General features: G+C 53.5%; 2 protein-coding genes and 1 non-coding gene across 6 annotated transcripts in view; 1 reads left to right on the forward strand and 2 right to left on the reverse strand.

The window, feature by feature from the left end:
• The first annotated feature begins 816 nt into the window (after positions 1-816).
• Positions 817-8071, forward strand: MPG (N-methylpurine DNA glycosylase). Its single transcript, XM_056135309.1, has 4 exons — positions 817-901; positions 2149-2382; positions 5031-5235; positions 7682-8071. Exons 1-4 carry the CDS (start codon positions 878-880, stop codon positions 8059-8061), a joined length of 843 nt encoding a protein of 280 aa, XP_055991284.1. The 5' UTR covers positions 817-877; the 3' UTR covers positions 8062-8071.
• Positions 8072-9051: 980 nt separating this feature from the next.
• The window catches only part of NPRL3 (NPR3 like, GATOR1 complex subunit), a 39735-nt gene continuing 28699 nt past the window's right edge, over positions 9052-20087 (reverse strand). For 2 of the 4 annotated variants that reach the window (XM_056135303.1, XM_056135302.1), the window contains 7 exons: positions 17572-17709; positions 16615-16771; positions 13216-13322; positions 12645-12774; positions 10505-10694; positions 9773-9965; positions 9054-9311 (listed from right to left, as the gene is read on the reverse strand). In XM_056135303.1, the coding sequence (XP_055991278.1) occupies positions 9146-9311; positions 9773-9965; positions 10505-10694; positions 12645-12774; positions 13216-13322; positions 16615-16771; positions 17572-17709 (1081 nt within the window). In that variant the 3' untranslated portion in view covers positions 9054-9145. Of the gene's footprint in view, positions 9312-9772; positions 9966-10504; positions 10695-12644; positions 12775-13215; positions 13323-16614; positions 16772-17571; positions 17710-20087 lie in introns of all 4 variants that reach the window. The other 2 variants (XM_056135300.1, XM_056135301.1) reach the window with 2 other exon arrangements.
• On the reverse strand, positions 14066-14172 carry LOC130043040 (U6 spliceosomal RNA). The gene has a single exon (XR_008795313.1). It is a non-coding gene; the product is annotated as a U6 spliceosomal RNA (small nuclear RNA).

Here is a 20087-nt window from a genome sequence, read left to right on the forward strand (position 1 = left end):
GGCGTCCAGCCGGCCGAGCCCCGCGCCTCCCTCCCCAGGAAGTGCGGCCCGGGGTGGGGGCGGGCGGGGAGGGCCAGAGTTCGCTGCTGGCGAGCCGGCCGCCGCCTCCCAGCTGACGCTGCCTGGCACCGGGGCCCGTCCTCGACGGGTCCCACACACCTGTCACGCCTCCCACCTGCGCCATGCTCCCCCCAGGTGGGCTCCGATGACCCTAGGGTGTTCTCGGGCCAGTGACGCTGTGAGTTAGCCCAACCGCTCCCGTAAAGGTGGAAGGCTGGTTGCAAACCAGCCCGGTGCCCAAACACCCCTCCCTCAAAGTCCAGTGTTCCCTCCTGGGGGAGCAGATGGACCAGAGAGGCCACTGCTGGGGGACATCAGAGGGCAGGCTTGTCTTCCCGGGCGGGGGTGTTCTCAGGCCTCAGGCTCGGAGCTGCCGGCCCACCCCAGGAAGTGGGCGGCGCCCTCGGCCCCCTCCGGAGACCGGATTCCGACTAGGAGCGAGGACCACCCCGAAAGGGCATCCGGACGGGTCTGGCGGCGCTTCCTGCCCCCGCCCCCGCCCCCGCCAGCCTGCCCTCCGTGCCACTCCCCTCACGCAGCTGTACTGCCCCGCCGAGCTAGCCCCCAGCCGCGGCCAGAGCGGACTAGGGTCCGCGAGGTCGCGGGGCCCGCAAGGTCGCGGGGCCCGGGCAGCAGAGCCCCACAAGGCGGCCGAGGCCCGCGGACACGCGCTCCAGCGCCCGCGCCAAATGCGCCGCAGCTGCAGCCGCCTCGGAGGGGCGGGGCTCAGGCCCTCTGCGCAGGCGCCGTCCGGCACGGTCTGGGCGCGCTTCCGGGTGAGGCCGCGCCGGCTCCGCTCCGTCCCGCGGCGCCACCGATGCCCGTGCGCCGCGGAGCCCAGGTGAGTGCGCGTCCAGGTGAGCGGCCTCTGGCTCCGCGGCGCCGGGGACGAGGGCCGGGACTCAGAGTCCCGGAGCCCACCCTGTGAACCGCGCAGCGAGCGAGTACTGGGGGTCCGTGAACGGACGCGCGCGGCCCAGTTCGGCGACCTAATTGACCAGCAGCAAAGTCGAGGTGGTCAGGGAGGGAACGCCCGACCTTGAGCCCCATTTTCCGATGGAAGCCTGGCTCGGATGCGCCTTCTCGGCAGTCGGCCGGCCCAAGGACCGGGACTGGCCCGAGGGACGCCTGCTGGCCCCTCACTCGTGTCCGTCCGGAGCGGACCAGCGCTCTGTAAATCTGAAGGCTGCGCCACACCCCCCGGACCTCTCACACCCAGCCTGGCACACAGGCACCCCAGAGCCACAGCGGACCACCAGTAGAACCTCATCTGCCTCTCAGTTCCTGGTCATAAGACAGTTGGGGACCCCTAACGCCCAGGGTTGGTGCACGCCCAGAGTTGGTGCCAGGCTTGAGGTCAGCTTGGTGCTTTCCCACCTGGTATCAGGCCTTTTGGGCCGAGAATAGGGGTCCAGCACAGATAAAAAGCTCAGCTGACTGGACCTGAGCGATAGTACAGCGGATAGGACGTTTGTCTTGCACGTGGTGGACCCGGGCTCAATCACTGGCATCCCATGTGATTCCAGAGCACCACATGGAGTAATTCCTGAGCGTAGAACCAGGAGTAACCCCTGTAAATTGCCGGGTGTGACCCAAAACGCCAAAAAATAAAAACAAAAAGTCCTGCTGATTGTCAACCTGGTGCTGGTGGAAGGTGTAGATGCAGGAACATCCCAAGCAGGCCCCCAGCACCTAGAGCACTTTTCTTGCTTGTGTACAGCTTGGTCCTTGGTACCACACAAAAAGCTCAGAAGTTCATTTGGGAGCTAGAGGGTATGAGTCCCATTGTCCCTGCTCGGTGCCCACCGTCCTCCAGACCCAACAGTCTCTGCTCCCATGCTGTGCAGTTCCTCAGGCATCTGTCCTCAGGTGCAGGCAACTTCCAGGTTCATGCCGCCTGGAATGTCAGCCAGCCTTCTGTCTGCACCTGGTAGCAAGCATCATGTGCTAGCTCCCATTTGTAGACTGGAAAACCAAGGCAGGCAGTCACACGTCCATAGTACCCTGATCCTTGAGCTTCCTACTCTGGATTCATCATACAATCATTTGTCTTCTATTCACACATTTTATTTTGTTCTGTCACATCAGTCTTCCTGCAAAATGGGGCTGAAAAAGCAGCGACTCTTGGAGGCAGAGCAGCCTCAGAACCTGCAGGATGGAGCCTGGATACCTGCCCCTAAGGAGCCCTGCTTGAGGCCACCTGAGACCTCAGGCCTCCAGCGCAGCATCTACTTCTCAAGCCCAAAGAACCCCCCTCATCGACTGGGAAATGAGTTTTTTGACCAGCCTGCAGTGTCCCTGGCCCGTGCACTTCTGGGAAAGGTAAAGTTAATGCACTGATGTGGATTTGTTAGCATATGGTCACCGGTGCAGCATCTTACCACTGGGCACTTGTCCCTGATGTGGCCCGTACTTGTTTGTGCCTAGCTGGAACAGGGGGTGAGCCTGGTGTCCCCTGGGAAGAACTTGGATGTTGTTACCATCGCTTGCTTGCTCTAAGTACCAAGGCCAGGTGCATCTTCATCTGCTTCCACCCGAGACCCTGAAACACCTCCCCTTCTATCTGGAATACTCTCCCAACTATTGTCAGTACTGGCCCCTGAGTCTGTAAGGACTGCTCAAACTGGGGAGGGCCTTATCAGCTCTTCTGGACAGGATCTGGAGTGGGGAGTGAGGACCACCCAGAGCCCATGATAGCCGTCTGTCACCATGCAGAGTGGATGCATTGGCACCTGGCAGCTGCCTAGGTATGTGACCTCCTATCTGGAGCCATACACTGGACGTGAAATTCAGGCTTGCTTTCTGTTCCCCCCAGATCACCTCATATTCCCCAAAGTTCCTGGAGGGGGGAGCAGGGGACACACACAGACTGAAGTGATCTGATCTGGAGGGGCAGTAGTAGCATGAGGTGCAATTGAGGGTGCTGTTTGTTCACTTAAAGAAGGTAGAGTTTTAGGTGGGCCCTGGGTGATTTTTTTTTCTCTGAAAAAGAGGAGTAGACCAGATAAGTGTGGGAACCTCTGCTCTAGAACATCCATAGTACCCTGTGTCCTAAAAGAAGTCAGCCTTGGGGGACCAGGGTGATAGTACAACAGGCAGGCCATTTGCCTTGCATGCAGCCGACTCGAGTTCTATCCCCAGCATCCTATATGATCCCCAAGCACCACCAAGTATGATTCCTGAGTGCAGAGCCAGGAGTATCCACTGAGCATCACCAGATATAACTCAAAAAAAAAGCAAAAATTATAAAATATAGGGGCTGGAAAGATAGTACAATAGGAAGGGTGTTTGCCTTGCATGCAGCCAACCCGGGTTCTATCCACAGCATTCCATATGGTCTCCAGAGTATCTCTGGGTGTGACCCAAAAAGAAAAAAATAAATGCAAAAGATAAAAGAGTCAGCCTTTAGGTGGCAGTGGCCACAGCTTGTCAGTGTCTGTGACTGTTAGAACAGCTAGTGCCAGGAATAGGTTACCAGGTGACGGGGGCCGTGGACAGGAACTGCCCTGGACAAGGAGGAGGATGCTTTCAACTGCAAGTGACACAGAGACCTAGGGAGCCGAACATTAGGGCCCCGTTGTGGCCCGGGCACCCCTTGGGATGGGCAAGCCTGTATCCATTAGGGGACTGTTTCCCTGTGTCCTGCTATACCCAGAGACAAGCCTTTCTTCTAACCTCTACTAACCCTTGTCAACCTTGGCCCATGCACTAACCCCTGGGCAGCCTACCACCACGAGCAGTGTATTGCCATGACAACTCAGACCACCCTCCTTAGAAACCCTTTTTATTGAGGAATGTGTCTCCCCCATGACCATGCACCAGCAAGAAGATGCCTTGTTGGGCATCTTGCCCAAAGATGCTGGCCTAGCCAATATATGGATGCATTCCGGGATTTCTCAGATCCCAGCCTACCCCTTTCTCTCCTTTGCCCTTTCTCCAGAGTGTTGGCCTCCAGTCTGTGTCCACATCTCAGCTCCCCTCCAACCCTGGGACACTAACACTGACCCAGAAAGCCACAAACAGTAGGCTTCCTAGGCTGAGGCTGCTCTGGCCTTGCCATCCAGCTGATTGACCTAAGGACCGGCTGGTGTTGGGAAGGTGGCTTGCCCCCCAAGCACCACTGTGAACCCTGGCGAATCAGATCTGAGGCTGCAGACTCTGACAGTGACTACTGGCTCCTTCCCAGGATGACACCGTCACATGGCCAAGATGTAGTCACTGCTGCTGGACTGAGAATATTTCTTGGCACTCCAGAGCACCTCCCTGGCTCCCTGTGAACGGGGCTGCTCTCCCTGGCGCTCTGCTGGCCCTGAGCACCTGCCCCTCCAGAGTGCCCAGTAATTGCACCTACTCTGACCCAGCTGCCACGTACTGCCCCACCTCTGCAGCTGGCTGCAACCAGGGTCATGCTCTAGCCAGAGTGCTACACACAAGAAAACTATTAAAAAGGCGTTTTAAGACTAGGTGGGGATGAGCATGGCCCTTGTGGTTAGCCCAGGTATATGGGCACCATAGGCTCTCGAGTATCTTGTTGAAGCCCATGTCTTCCAGGCTGCCCTGCCTAGGCTCAGCCAAGGAGACTTAAGAGTGGAAGATGAATGTGGCATGGTGTGAATTTGTTCCTGCTGTTTCCAGACTTGCCCCTAGAGCTTGAAATAGCTGTTCCCTGTGGGTAAGACAATTGGTGAGCAGACCTGTGAGGGGGTTCTGGTCAGGAGATGAGGTCCAGGCAGTGGACTCCTGTTCCTGGCCTGAGGGTGACTATAGGTCTTTTGTGTATGTGGAAGTGGAGGTAAAGGGGTTGGGATCACACTCAGCGGTGCTCAGGGACCATATGGGGTGCTGAGGATTAAACCTGAGTTATGTGCATGCAAGACTACCAACTTAGGCTGCCCTCTGAGGACTGAACCTGGGTCGTGCGCATATAAGGCCAGAGCTTTATGCCATCCTCTCTCTGGCCTTGCCTACAGGTCTTAGTCCGGCGACTCAGTGATGGCACAGAGCTCCGCGGCCGCATTGTGGAGACTGAGGCATACTTGGGGCCAGAGGATGAAGCTGCCCACTCGAGGGGTGGCCGCCAGACCCCCCGCAACCGTGGCATGTTCATGAAGCCAGGCACTCTCTATGTGTACATCATCTATGGCATGTACTTCTGCATGAATATCTCTAGTCAGGGTGAGCAGTGCTGGGGCCTGGGGTTGGGGGAACAAGAGGCCTGGACAAAGCTGGCCGTATGGCTGAGTGGATGGGAGTGGGACGGTTACTTGAGCAAGGAGTTGCTGCTGCTTCAGTGGTTAGGGTATCAGGAGTTGGGACTGCTCTGACAGGGTAGCAAGAGGATCCCCAAGAGGTTATGGGTCGACCTGACAAATCAAATGGGAATAGTGGGGCCTGCTTCAAGCTGTCCCAGTGGCTCAGAGTAACACAGAGGAGTTGGTTGTGGGGAAATGATGAGATAGGTGTGTACTAAGCTAAGTTTTGGCAGGAAGATTTGCCAGGCAGCCAGTTACAGGGTCTGGATCAGTTATCATCAGCTGGAAAAGGTTCTGCCACCCTGGGGGACAGTCAGTAGTGCCTGAAGACATTAGCACTGCTCTGGGACAGCCTGTATCTTGTGAGCCACTGGCCATTTTCTGTGTGTCTGTGTGTCTTAGGAAGGAACAGCCCGTAGCACCATTACTATTGCAGGGTCTGCCAGGTCTCCTTTGGCTAGCTAGTACTGGTATCTTACTGGCCCGTCTCTACAGTCCTTCCTCAAAGCAAGCAGATGCTTTGGAGAGGCCAGTAAGGGGACAGGGTTGGGAAGGCTGCACACTGTACACATTCTGGAAATGAATCCAGTGATGTGGGAATTGCCTGCCAACAGTGTATAGCTGGAGCTTTCCATTGCCAGTGCTGTGGTGCTCAAGGACACAGAGTACCCATTACTGGTGGTGTCTGGCGCAGAGCAGGTATTGAGTGAAGTATTGGTCAGGATGAGGCTCAAAAACCCAGTCATCACCCTTAAGAGCTCTTTTTGGTCACTGAATTCTTTCTTTGGCAAATGAAACCCACTCAAATGATGTGGGGGTGTTGCTGGCATACAGAACTCACAAAGGGTAGGTGGGTTAGAATGCCAGGGCTGAGCATTTGGTTCAGGCAGAGCAGGAGCAGTGAAGATATAGAGATGGACAGGAAGAGGGTACCATACTTGTTTCCAGAAGGTGAGGGCAGGGGGAAACCAAGCGATAGTAGATCAGGTAGGGTACTTGGTCTGCAGGTAGGGTACATGGCTGGCCCAGGTTCGATCCCTGACACCCTCTGTGATTCCTGAGCACCATTAGGTATGGCCCCAAAACAAAAAACCAAAAAATGAAACAGAAGTGGGGGAAGAGAGATCGTACAGCAGGGAAGGTACTTGCCTTGTATATGGTCAGCCGGGGTTCGATCCCCAGGGCCCTATATGGCTTCCCAAGCCTGCCTCCCCCCCCCCCCCCCCCCCCCCCCCCCCGCCGCAGGAGTGATTACTGAGTGCAGAGCCAGGAGTAAGCCCTAAGCACAGCCAGGTGTGGCTCAAAAACAAGAGGGTGGTGATTGGAGCGGGGGCATGTCTATCTGCAGGCCTCACTGGAGGCAGAGACAAAGAGATGTGTTGCACTTAGAACTCAGGGTAGTATGGAGGAGGTCAAGTGTCAGTATAGGAATGAACTTCAAGGCTCTGCTCTCTCTTCAGTATCTGGTTCATTAGGAAATCGGTTAGTTAAGGAACATACCCTCCTAGCGCCTGCCAGCTGCCAGACTACCAGGACAGTGAGGTTGCTGTATCCACTTGGCTAGCTCCTGGGTGCTCATCAGGAGGCCAGAACTGGGAAGAGGCCCAAGAATGGGGCCTCCCCTCTTGTGCTCAACCTCCTAAACATGAGTGATGGCATGAGCCAAGGGAATCAGAGCAGAGCAGCCTTGCTGGGGGCCAGCACTTCTCTGGCCAAGATCCAGTACACTCTGTCCGGAGCCAGAGTTCTGAGCCCGCCTAGATAGGCACAGCTGAGGGAACTGGGGGCAGGTGCATCTTCTTTGCTGCAGGGGAGGTTTGGGTGGGGGAAGGAGGGGCCGGGGAGCTTCATCTGCTGGTGCTTGGGGTACTCGAACTCAGGTCAGCCACATGCAAGGCAAGCACCCTATCCACTGTACTATCTGTCTAGACACAGATGCATCTGCATCTTCTTGAGCAAGCCCCTGGGCCTGGGGGTCAGCCTGCCATCTATGGCTACAGAAGCAGTGCGAACCATGGGGGAGGCCAGGATGGACTAGGGGCTCTGCTGGCACCTCCTCTGCAAACATTCGTGGCTTCACTGGGCAACCGGGTGCTATCCGGCCAACACGAATACTGAGAGGGCTGGATGGCGCACCCTGGGACCTGGTAGGAGTGGTCTAGGTTGCTTCATGTGGGGTGACCTTGCCCAAACCAGAGGTAGCCAGGGAGGCCAAGCCCTCAGGATCCAGTGATGGGGAAAGAGTGCAGATGTGTGAGGAGCTGCTCCGTCCTGCTCTTGGGAGGTAGTTGCCACCCCACAGTGCTGCTTGTGCCCTGCGGGAAGAAAAAGGAAAGGCAGAACATCCAGGCTTCCCTTGTGTTTCACAGGGGATGGGGCATGTGTCCTGCTGAGAGCACTGGAACCCCTGGAGGGCCAGGAGACCATGCGGAAGCTTCGCATCACCCATCGGAAGAGCACTGCCAGCCGGGCCCTCAAAGACCGTGAGCTCTGCAGTGGACCTTCCAAGTTGTGCCAGGCCCTGGCTATTGATAAGAGCTTCGATCAGCAAGATCTTGCCAAGGATGAGGCTGTGTGGCTGGAGCACAGCCCCCCAGCATTCGGTGAACCAGCAGCTGTGGTGGCGGCAGCTCGAGTGGGTATTGGTTATGCAGGAGAGTGGACCCAGAAACCACTACGTTTTTATGTCAGGGGCAGTCCTTGGGTCAGTGTGGTAGACAGAGCAGCAGAGCAAGAGACAAAGGCCTGATCCAGGAGCTACTCAGATTTTGGGCGGGGGGGGGGGGGTCACACTCAGCAATGGGCAAGCCTTATTTCTGGCTCTGTGCTCAGGAATTACTCCTGGTGGTGATCAAGGGAACATATGGGATGCCAGGGATTGAACCCAGGTCCTCCGCATGCAAGGCAAATGCTCTACCTTCTGTACTACCTCTATGGCCCCTAAGATGGACTTCTTAACTGTTTCGTGCTAAATAAAGGCTTTAATTGTAGAAGGCTGCAGGCTCTTCCAACCCTCCTTGCCACGTTTAGCATCTATCTGGATGGGATCTGTGCTCTCTCTCTGTCTCTCTCTCCCTTTTGGACAGGATGTCAGGGGCTCCGTGTTTGTAGCACAGCATCTAGAGCCAGAGGCAGCAGATACTCCCTTCCTCAGACCCAGCAGTCCCTACATGAAGGAGGAACAGGAGACTGGAACAGACACACCCACAAGGGAGCAGAGGAAGCATTTCAGGCACCAGAAGGCAGGAAAGGTCAGCCAGGCTCTCATGCCTCCCGAGACAGAGGTTCTAACAGCTGGCCAGAAGCCTCCTGGGTGGTAACAGGATGGTGGTAAGGACTGTATCAAGAAAGAAATGGGGCACACTTACAGAGCAAAGTGGCACTGTGCAGGACCTCACACTTTTGGGGGTGGGTAGGGTAATGGGGCATGGCCACACCCACAGTGCTCAAGGCTTCCACACTCAGGGGTCACACCTGGCAGGGATTAGGACCATATGCAGTGCCAGGGATCCAACCTGGGTCAGATGCGTGCAAAGCCTGCATTTTACCTATTGTAGTCTAGCTCTCTATCTTAAGATTTCACTCCTGAGGCCCAGGCCGGAGGAATGGGAAGGGAGGGGGTGTGGTGCTGAAACTTGCAGCCCTTCAATGTGAGGAAAGCAGATAGGTCTCACAAGTCCTTTTCTGGTTCCGAGCCTCACCTTCTCACTCTAGATACTGGGTCCACTCTGAGGCTAGATGAGCAAGAACACAACCCACAACTCGTGGTCAAGCCTCAGGCTGGCAGTCATGCCAGGAGGAGGGGCTGAGGCTCACTGCAGGAGTCTGCAGGCTCAAGTCAGCAACGCCTGGAAGACAGCGATGACGGGGTCCTCGTGGGTAGTCACAACCAACACGCTTCGGAACTTGTCAAAGAGCGTGAGCAGTTGGGAGCGCCGCGTGTTCTCATTGTACATGATCTCCTCCAGGTGATGGCGGCCCCGGAAGTAGTGCAGGAGCCTGAGTGGGAAGGTGCTTGAGCTCAGCCTGTCCTCTGTCCCAACAGCCAGTGTGCAGTCCGCGCACTGACCAAACTGCTTAGGAATTCCCACCTGTGCCCTCCCCCAACAATAGACCAGTGAGCACCAGAAGTCCATCAGCCCTGTGGTCTCCTGAAGTGGTTCCCAGTCTGATGTGGCTGTAGAATCCCTGTAGCTGCCAGAACCCAAAAGCTACACCCACTCTTGAGAGTTCTGATGAGTGGCCCCAGCAAGTCCCATGTGGTTCCAGTTCACATAAGGTCAGTGCTCTCTAGTGGGGGTCTACAGCCAGCCCAGGTGTTAAAGCCACAGACTGCACTCCTCATGCAGGACACATGGGGGCGCACCCAAGTCTGAGACAAGACCTGACCAGGCCTGCTTGATTGTCATCAGTGGGGTCCTCATTCTGCCCTGACTGGAGTCAGCCCTCACAGGGATTACCTGGCAAACATGCGGAGGTCCTCAGGGTTCTGAGCTGCAGGTACGCTGAGGATGGCTGCCCGTTCGTGCTCCGACAGGCTGGCAAGCAGGGTTTCTGTCATCCTCTTGTTGAGTGGAGAGTCTCCGCTGGGGAGCAGCTCTGCACTGGAGTTGTCCATGCTGGGGCTGGTGAGTGTCATGTCATCACTGCTAGCTGCAGTCAAATAGGGCAGGGGCCAGCTGTTGACCTACCATCCACACCTCTGCAATTTGCAGCCACATCCTCTCAAGTGTCCTCCCACCCTGCATGGACCAGGAGCTCTGGGCAGGCAGGGTCCTTTCACTGAGCCGAAAGACTAAAACCAGGCAGCTGAGGTGGGGACTGGCCATAAGGATCCTCCCCATAAGGACTTGGCAGTGGGCTACTGCTGTGGTGACACTGGCACACAGCAGCTCTTTCAGAATGGAACTGTACTGAAGACATTGTTAGATTGGCCTGAGACCAGGATGATGGTGTGGCAGGCAGTGGGGCAGGCTGCTCCTGACTAGGCAAACTCAAGATCACAGGACAAGGTGGGGGGTTATGGGCTCAGGTCTCTATACAAGGGCTGGGTGGGGACGTCGTGTGAAATTACCTCAGTCATATTGCTGGGGCAATATTCCTGTTGGACCTCCTGACCACACTCCATGTGTCCCCCAGGCATTCTCCCCTTCCTCCCACCAGAGGTACCCCAAGCAGAAGGGGAATCCTACTTGGGGAGCCAAAGCTGAGGGCATTGGGGGTGCTGAGGCTGCGGCCACCGACTCTGGCAGTGAATGGGACGTCATCTTCTCGAGGGCGGGGCTCATCCTCACTGGGCGAGGCCATCAGGCACACGTAGGTGTGCAGCTGGACAAGGAGCCTGTGCTGCAGCATCCACACCACCATCTGGATGAGCTGGGTCTGTGGGACAGGGTCAGAAAGACCTGGGAGGTAGAGGAGGCAGGTCCCCCCTGGCCCTACCCCGTTCCTTTCTTGGAAGGATGGTGAAGCCATGGCTTGCTAGTGACCCCCTCTAGTCAGCCTGGAGAATGAGGGGGTCCAGGAGTGCTAGGGGTCCCACCCGCAGGTAGGGAGAACCCCAGCTAACTGCCGCTGCAACCTCCACTTGACTCTGGGAAGGCAGAAGGACCACACCTGTATTTGTGCCCATCACATAACCTAAATGTCCAGAGCTGACGGGCAGGATGTGTGAAGTGGTACCCCTGTGCCCTCCCTCTCCTGTCTCATCTCCTCCACATCACTGACACCTGGGCAAGGCACCATGGGTACCCTGAGCTGATTCTTCCCTCCTATAGCCTGGGGCAGGGGAAGCTGACTTGAAGAGAGGGTCCTCCCTTCAGGTCGGCGCTAAAGACTCACCAAGAGAGGGGCCCTGGAGCACACCCCTGCCAGATAGGGGGTCATGTCCAGGAGCAGTGAGGAGCCCCAGCACTGGTGAATAAGAAGGTGCTCCCAGACAGCCCTTGTTCGCAGGCATGCACACTGTCCTGCTCCTGGGAGGGTCTGACTAAGTGGCATGGAAATGGGCTGTGTCATGAGAGAGTATGATCTAGTAAAACTGGAAAAAACTGTAATAAGTTGTATAAGAAAGAAAACAAAGTCTCTGAGGGCTGGAGAGCACACTCTGGGCCTGAGGCAGGGTCAGGAAACCTCGCCCTGTGACTGCATCTGAGTCCTGGGTGGGCAGGAGGTGGTCTCTCAGGAGTGGTCTGGAAAAATCAACCCCCCCTCAGGGAAGTGTCTGCTGGGAAGGACTAGAAGGGTATACATGCAAAGTTTTATTCAGTTGGTACAACTGGGCACAGTTCCCGGGAAGCAAAAGGCTCCATGAAAGACGGCATTTAGAACTCTTGTCATGCTGGGAATGTAAATGAGTTGAAATACCAGATATCCTTCTCATTCACAGCTGGAGAAGGAAAAGGGTTTGCTTTTATTTATTTTTTTGCTTTTTGGGTCACACCTGGCCGTGCACAGGGGTTACTCCTGGCTCTGCACTCAGGAATTACCCCTGGCGGTGCTCAGGGGACCACATGGGATGCTGGGAATCGAACCCGGGTCGGCCGCGTGCAAGGCAAACGCCCTACCCGATCTGCTATCACTCCAGCCCCAAGGGTTTGCTTTTAAAGCCTGGTTCTGCCTAGCAGATCTGGCTCTTATTTGAACAAATACTTTTCATCTGAAGATGAAGTCCCATCTCAGACACCTGTCCCATCTGCCTCTGCCCAGTACTCCAAATCTCTAGGTGCTCTGTGGAGGGGAGGTCAAACCCTCATCCCCAGCTCAAGGCCATTCCATACATCTCACACATTCTTGAGGCACCCCCTCAAGCTCCCACTGACCACACCCAGCACCCCATCTGCCCCTTGCTCTGACCCAAGCAACTGGGTAGACAGTGACTCAAGGCTGACCTCTCTAGGTTCTCTTGGATGGATGGAGAAGATTCCGGAAGCCAATAAGCCCAGGACTTATGCCCCCGGACCTTGTGGCTGGGCAGGGGGCTAGGAATGGGAGGGCCCCTTCTGTATTTTCCATTGTCTACCCTCCAGACAAAGAGAGGGTTATCAGGCAGTTCCACTTTCCCAGGTAAGGTCAGTTGGGCCTTTTAACTCAGTTCTAACCCTGAGTATTGCCTACCACAACCAGATATCCTCAAGGATATCCCGATATTGACCAAGGGTTTATAGGAAACCAGCTTTTGAGACACTGCAGTAAGGTGTGAATCTTCTGCACAGTATGCTTCTCAAAACTAGGAAAGTTGAGGCTGAGGGTACTGGGAGCACTGAGAGTCCTTGGCTCAGGGGCTGATGCTGGATAGGTGATTTCTGGTTTTCCCAAGCTCCTGAGACTTACCTCCTGCACAGGGGGTGCCAGAGGATTCCGAAATTCTGACAAGGACACAGGCAGAGAGAACTTAGCAAGAACAGATGGCAGGTCATGCGATGGGAACTGACGGGAGAACTGCTCGGCCAATGGGGAGTACCTGGGGACAGGTAAGGCAAATGTGCATGAGCTCAACAGACCTCAGTCTTGCTTCATGGCACCTGTATCTGAGCCCAAGACTGTGCTAGGCAGAGGAAGGTGCCACATGGAGAATGAGCCGGGATGGCAAAATGAGGACAGAGCCCAGGTGCTTTCCTTTAAGGAGTACAGATCACCCCGGCGCCCCTGTGAGCCCTGGTCAGGGTTTTCCGTTTTCCCACCCTCCTGACAGGTAAACTGTACAGTCTACTAGCCAGCAGACGTGGCAGGTACAGACACTTCATGGAGTCAAGAACACAGACCTGCACAGGGCCACATGGCACCAAGCCAAGCCACACTGCAACCCGAGCACACAGGGGTCAGGCACTGGGTTCAAGTGAGGGCATAGTTGACATGGGAGCATGCGCTGGCCCCCTTCCCAATAGGGGCCCTGGGTACTTACAGACAAACACTGGCATTGGGAGAAAGCATGTAGACATTGTTCTCACACAGTGGGTAGATGATAATGGCTTTGCCCCAGTACACCAAGTGAGCAGCAAGCTGGAAAACCTGTGGAAGAGCCAGGAGGACGTTGCCTGTGCAGCTGACCCAGGGGAGCGTCAGTCCTGACTCTAACCTCCCACCAGTGTGCTGGGCACAGCTCCCTCATGGCACTTTCTGTGCTCACAAAAAAGAAAAGGGGGGGGGGGGGTTCATTTGTGGATTTTTTTATACTTAAAATTAAGAACGTAGTATTTTTACCAGTTACTCATTTCTTGTACTAAATCAAAATCAACATTTTCATCAAACACTTTTAAGGTAAAGGTAAAAGGTAAAGGCCCTCCCGTTGATCGTCGATTTGCTCGAGCAGGCCCAGTAACGTCTCCATTGGAGACTTTGTTGTTACTGTGTTTGGCATATCGAATACTCTCGGTAGCTTGCCGGGCTCTCCGAAACACGTTTAAAATTTCCAATTTTAGACCTTGCAGTAAAATTGGTGATGATAATAAAATTGAAAAAACAAGTGACTAAAGTTCATGTTTGTTAGGTATTTCCCAAATACAAATTAATTTTAATTGTTTAAATAAAAACTAATTTTATTAATTAAAAACAAATAAAATTTACTCATATACTGAAAACATGGGTTCTAGTATATTATACAAGACGGTGTGTACATTTTGTACTCAAAGACTACACATACCACTGCTAACAAATGATTGCCTAGGCTAAGTATTGGTGACCCTGCTTTAAAGAACATAAGGTTACTTTTAAATTAACACACTGTGAACATATAAAGTATGTGAAAACAAAAGAAAAATATGGAATGCTTCACGAATTTGCGTGTGTCATCCTTGTGCAGGGGCCATACTAATCTTCTCTATCGTTCCAATTTTAGTGTATGTACAGCCTGAGCGAGCACTGGATTTATTTTTTGGGTCACACCCAGCTAAGGGCTTACTCCTGGCTCTGCAGTCAGGGATCACTCCTGGCAGTGCCCATATGCAGTGTCCAGGACCAAAATGGGTCAGCTGTGTGCAAGGGAAGTACCCTGTGTTACATACTCTCCATATCTCTCCGGCCTCTTTTTCCACTTATTTTTGTTCCATACCTAGTGGTGCTCAGGGGTTGCTCCAGGCAGTACTCAGGACACCACTTGGTGTTGGGGATCAAACCTAGGTCTCACTCACAAAGCATGCACTCAGCCTATTGAACTTTCTAGACCCCCGAAAGGATTTTACCACTGTTTCATATCTGGTTTGACACTGTTCTACACACTGTCCTACACACAGGGAGCTGGGGTCCCCAGGGAATGCAGCCCATTAATCCTAGCTCAACATCCTGGCAAATGATGCCCCCCAACACCCACCAGGACCCCAGCAAGGGAATGGATTATTGATCCTGATTCACCCTTCACACTGGTCCCAGTGTTCCCCAGCATCCCTGGAGAGTATCTCACACCCTATCCTCCTGGACCCTCAGATACCTTGACAGGTCAGACAGACAGACAAAAACACAATTCCCTTTCAGCATCACACAGGGAGGATAAGAGGGCACTGCAGGAATTCATGGACAGGCACCAGGCACTTGTCTTACTGCACCCAAGACTCCTCTTCACCAGCACCAACATGGGTGGTCACCGTCTACCTGAACGAGAGTCCCTGTTACACTGATCACTAATGTGGGTGCCTCTACCTCATCCTGGCCACAGAACTCCTCGTGGCAATGCCGACTCCAACAGGGAGAACCTCAGCTCCCCTGCAGACTTTCTCTTGTCTCAGTTTCCCTTAACCTTTGCTCTAAAGCAAAAACACACACTTTATTTTCCTATACCGCTGCCATCCATATACCCTGCCCAGCACAATCTACCTGCCAGCTCTTCAAAACAGCCAGAACATCACCCTGGATGCCAGAAATCTGAACTGGCTCTATAGTGTGGTATCCCCCAGAAATTAGGGGAAAACTTGTTCTTTCCATTTGTCAGTTGCAGTGGGTCCTACTGTGGGTCATGTGGTTCCGATCCCATCCTCCCTTACAGGGACCTATTCACAGCACTGGGCTCACAAAGGTAATTCAGGACACCTGCCACATGTTAGTCTCACAGGATCTGAGATTAGGATGTGGAGGCATCATCCAGCTAATCACCAGAACTACTGTGCATACTAATTTTGTGACTCAAAGATATGTTCTAATAGATAGGAAAAGCAGCTGGAAGAATCTATAGTGGTTGATTCCTCTGGGATATGGGATTATGAGAGTTTTTTTGGGTTTTTTTTTGGGGGGGATGAGGGGGCCACCAAACTTTTTGGGAGTTTGAGAGACTACAGAGGATGTCAGGAATTGAACCCAGATTAACTGCTTGCAAGGCAAGAACCTGCTGCCCCCTTGTGGCCAAGTGGTATTCACCAATACCAGATTCTGAGTACAACTCAGGCTGTTACTCAGAACAGTACCTCTGCCCTGGGCTTCCAACCTCTCCTCAGTTGGGCCAGAAAGCTGTATGTGGGTAAGACACTCGCATGCACCCAGCTCAGGTTCGATCCCCAGTACAGCATGTTCAAATCACTGGCAGCGCATATGGTAATCCTCTCACCCCCCCACTAAGCACTGCCAGGAGTGAGCCCTGAGTCCAGCCACGTATGGCCCCAAAACAAAACTCAGAACAACTTCTCCCCAACACATGCTTTGTATACAGGAGGCCCACGTTCAATTATCAGCACCACAAGGAGCAGCTCCTAAAGAGAGGCCAGAATTAAGCCTCTTGAGTACCACCAACTGGGGCCCCCGCCAAAAACCCCCCTCTCTGTGCTCCTGTCAGATGTGTGGCCAGGGCTAACGGGCCCTTCAATTAGCAAGGGCATTCCGAAAGCAAGTGTCACACGAAGAAGGTGAAGAAAGGCCAACAGTCTCACACAGCATGATGGGTCCTGGTTCTACACATGGATGACCTGTACTGAGCTTCCTGCCCTCCTGGTCCTCACCAGCAGTGGAGGGAGAGTACTGCTTTGTCCAGTGCTTCTGCTTCGACCCTGAACACCCTCCCCCAGCCCTGGTTTTCTGTCCTCTGAGTCCAGCTATCCACAAATGGGATTCTATCCTGATCACAGAGAAGAAAGTCAGGCTCGTGATGAGTTCTCAAGGCAAACCTGAACTGATGTCAGATTCAGATTTCAGAACTTCAAGTCAACCTAGCGTCACCAATGCCACCGTGGCTGGCCATGCACAGGTCCTTAGGACACACTAACAAGCAGCCAGCTCTCCTGACCTCCCGGCATCTCCCACCCTTGTCCAAGGCCACCTGTTGTGTTGCCCCAGCTTCTCCCTCCCGCCCCTCCTTCCCCGCAGCCATCTCCCAGGGTGATACCTGCAGTAAGGCCAGGTCTGCATCTTGGGCCAGTTGCTGCAGGTTCTTCACGGCAGATGTGGTCTTGATCACGCGCACCAGGGCTGGGGAACAGTCAAGTGGGAGCTCAGCCAAAAGGGACTTCTCATCACTGAGCAGCAACAAGGCATGGTATGGGCTGCGGAGAGAATCACAGACTGGTAAGAGATGTGAGACCTAGATCTCCTGCTCAGCTAACCACCTAGAACACAGGCACAGCCAGAGTCCACAAGCACTGAACCTCAAGAGGAGAAACTGCAGGAGGTACAGGACAGAAGAACAGATGTGTGTTCAACATTTAAAAGTCTCCAAGGATAGGAGCTGGGCCAATAGCACAGCAGGTAGAGTGTTTGCCTTTCACACGGCCAACCCAAGTTCGATTCCCCAGCACCCCATATGGTCCCCCGAGCACCGCCAGGAGTAATTCCTGAGTGCAGAGCCAGGAGTAACCCCTGTGCGACGCCCGGGTGTGACCCCAAAAAATAGAAAAAAATCAACTTTAGGGCTGGAGCGATAGTACAGTGGGTAGGGCAGCTGACCCAGGTTCGGTTCCCTAGCGTCCCATATGGTCTCCAAAGCATTACCAGGAGTAATTCCTGAGTGCAGAGCCAGAAGTAACCCCTGAGCATTACTGGGTGTCACCCCCCCCCCCCAAAAAAAAGCAAAAATATAATCTCCAAGGACTGGGACCAATCAGAGTGAATTTAGGTGATGCTCAGGGGACCATGCAGTGCTGAGGATGAATTTGGGGTTCCTATATGCAAAGCATAAGCTCTGGTTCTCTGCGTCATCTCCCTAGCCCCCAAATGTTTGTTTCTGTAAACAGCAGAGCCATGCCTAGCAATGGCTGTGGCAGGGAGAGAAAACAGAGTTTGGGGAACAAAGTCATTGGTAAAACACCAGGTGAAATCTAAAAGGAAGGGCAAGTGTGGAACTCACCGAATGGCTTTCAGGCTCCGCTCGATTGCCTCAGGGGGAATAAGGCTGGCAGCGGCATAGTGGATCTTGTGGGGTAGACAGAAGCTCACCTCCAGCCAACTGTTGATGTGTAGCTGTACCACGCCGGAAGTACACAGGCTGCAGAAAGCAGGTCTGTTCACTTCTGGTGCCCCATACACACAACAATTTCTAACTCACAGTCACATGACCCTACCTGAGAGGTGAGGGGAGGTCTTCCCAGCACTATTCCTTCTCATCAACATAAATTGAAAGTGCACCAGCGGGTAGGGCGTTTGCCTTGCACGCAACCGACCCAGGTTCAATTTCCAGCTTCCCATATGACACCCTGAGCACCGCAGGGGTAATTCCTGAGTGCAGAGCCAGGAGTGACTCCTAAGCATAGCCGGGTGTGACCCAAAAAAAGGGGGGGAAAAAAGTGTACACCTCTACACACACACACACACACACACACACACACACACACACAGAGTGGCCAACCAAAGTGCCGGGGATCTAGAGAAGCCTCTTCTGTATCCAGAAAACTCAGTGTAACAGGAATGTTCTTTAGGGGGAAAGGTGGAAAGGGGCATTCCTTGCACACCTGACAAAGGAAGAAGGGGTATGCAGGTCAGCTGAAAAAAGAAAGCATGAAAATCCATCTAGTGTCTCCATGTTAGCTCTGTCACGGCTGGAAGTTCACTATCCTCTTCTCTGAGAAGTCACACCACATTAATTCCCTGGGTTCTGCAGTTTTCACTCCACTTTTCCAAGCGCCTAGTCTCCCTCCAGCAACCTCCTCAGAACACTGTTCAACGGAGAATGGTGCCTTTGAACACTGAAACCCCATTCTGCTATCTGGAGATCCCCAGTGCCTGTACAATTCCCCCCAGCCCCACCCCCCGAGGACCAGCTGCAGACCCAGTGAATTCCTAAAACATCCTGGCACAAATGCTGGCCGACTTCGGCCATGAGTGTGGAAAGGTCGGATGCAGCTAAATCTCACGAAGACAATGTTTATGAGAAACAGACTCGTTCCTAATGTTCCATTTGCTCTCAATGAAACGAACATCTCCAAATGCAACAGCTATGTGTACCTAGGTCGAGAACAACATGACTAATGACCTGGCACCTGAGCTGCGCAGGAGGAAGAGAGTGGCTTGGAAGGCCTTCAAGAGCGTCGAAGAAATAGCTAAGAGGACAAAGAACCTCTGGCTCCGGGCACAGCTCTTCGATTCCACCATTCTTCCTGCATTAACATACGCCTTAGAGACCTGGGCCCTATGAAAACAGTGTGAGAACACTATTCGGGTCTCCCAAAGAAGAATCGAAAGAGCTATGCTTGGAGTATCACGCTTCACTTAAGTGAGAGAAGGAATCCGGAGTTCTGACCTCTATCGACAATCTAGAATCAGGGAGGCTGTCTCATTTGCCAAGGCGTCAAAAATCAGATGGGCTGGACACATAATGCGATTTGGAGATGACCGCTAGACTAGAGCCATTACTGACTGGATTCCACGGGACATAAAAAGATCGCATCAAGTGTGTGGAGGTGTGGGGGGAGGTCACTTGGGGGAGGGAGGAATTTTGTTTTGTTTTTACACCACCCCCAGCAGTGCTCTGGGTTTACTCCTGGCTCCATGCTCAGGAAACACTTCTGGAGGGCTTGGGGACCATATGGGGTACCAGGGATTGAACTTGGGTTGGCCTTGTGCAAGGCAAGCACCCTACCTGCTGTACTATCACTCTTGCCTATCCTGCTTTTAAAATGCATTTTTAAGACAAGGCTCTAGCAGAGCAGGGATTTTAGCTTGGAATATGGCTCAGTAGCCTGAAGTCCCTACCTGGCAAGCATGAGACCCCAGTGCTTCCATATGCACTGAGTCCCACTGTTTGGGATCCCTGATGAGGAGAAATCATTTTTTTAAATAAAAAATTCACTGTCACTGTCCTCCTGTTCATCTATTTGCTCGAGCGGGCTCAGTAACGTCTCCATTGTGACACTTGTTACTCTATTTGGCATACTGAATACGTCATGGGTAGTTTGCCAGGCTCTGCCGTGCAGGCGAGATTCTCTCGGCAGCTTGCCGGGCTCTCCGAGAGGGGCGGAGGAATTGAACTCGAGTCAGCCATGTTGGCTGCGTGCAAGGCCAACGCCCTACCCACTGTGCTATATAAAAAATAAAAATCTTTATTTAAAAGATTGCTAATTTTGTACTTTTATTTGCAGGGGAGTGAACTGTTTATTCTAGAAACACTAGAAAGAATAGACTGCCTCATGTAAGGTTTATCCAGTCCTGCACAAAACTCCTGGTCACAGAGAAGAGCTCAGCCCAGTCTGCAATTAATAGATAAGTGTCTCTGCTAAGCCCCAAGTCCTGAAGCGATGACTCCGCACAAGGAGTCTTTAAAATCCATTCTTATCTTGTGCAACCCAGATGGAAATGTTTATAAGCTAATCCACGGCCTTGGCAGCTGAGGAAAAATTTCCGTTCCTCGATTTGGCAAATACCTAAACC

Source organism: Sorex fumeus, unplaced genomic scaffold (assembly GCF_029834395.1).
Source record: "Sorex fumeus unplaced genomic scaffold, SorFum_2.1 ptg000110l, whole genome shotgun sequence".
In the NCBI taxonomy this organism is placed as follows: Eukaryota; Metazoa; Chordata; class Mammalia; order Eulipotyphla; family Soricidae; genus Sorex; species Sorex fumeus.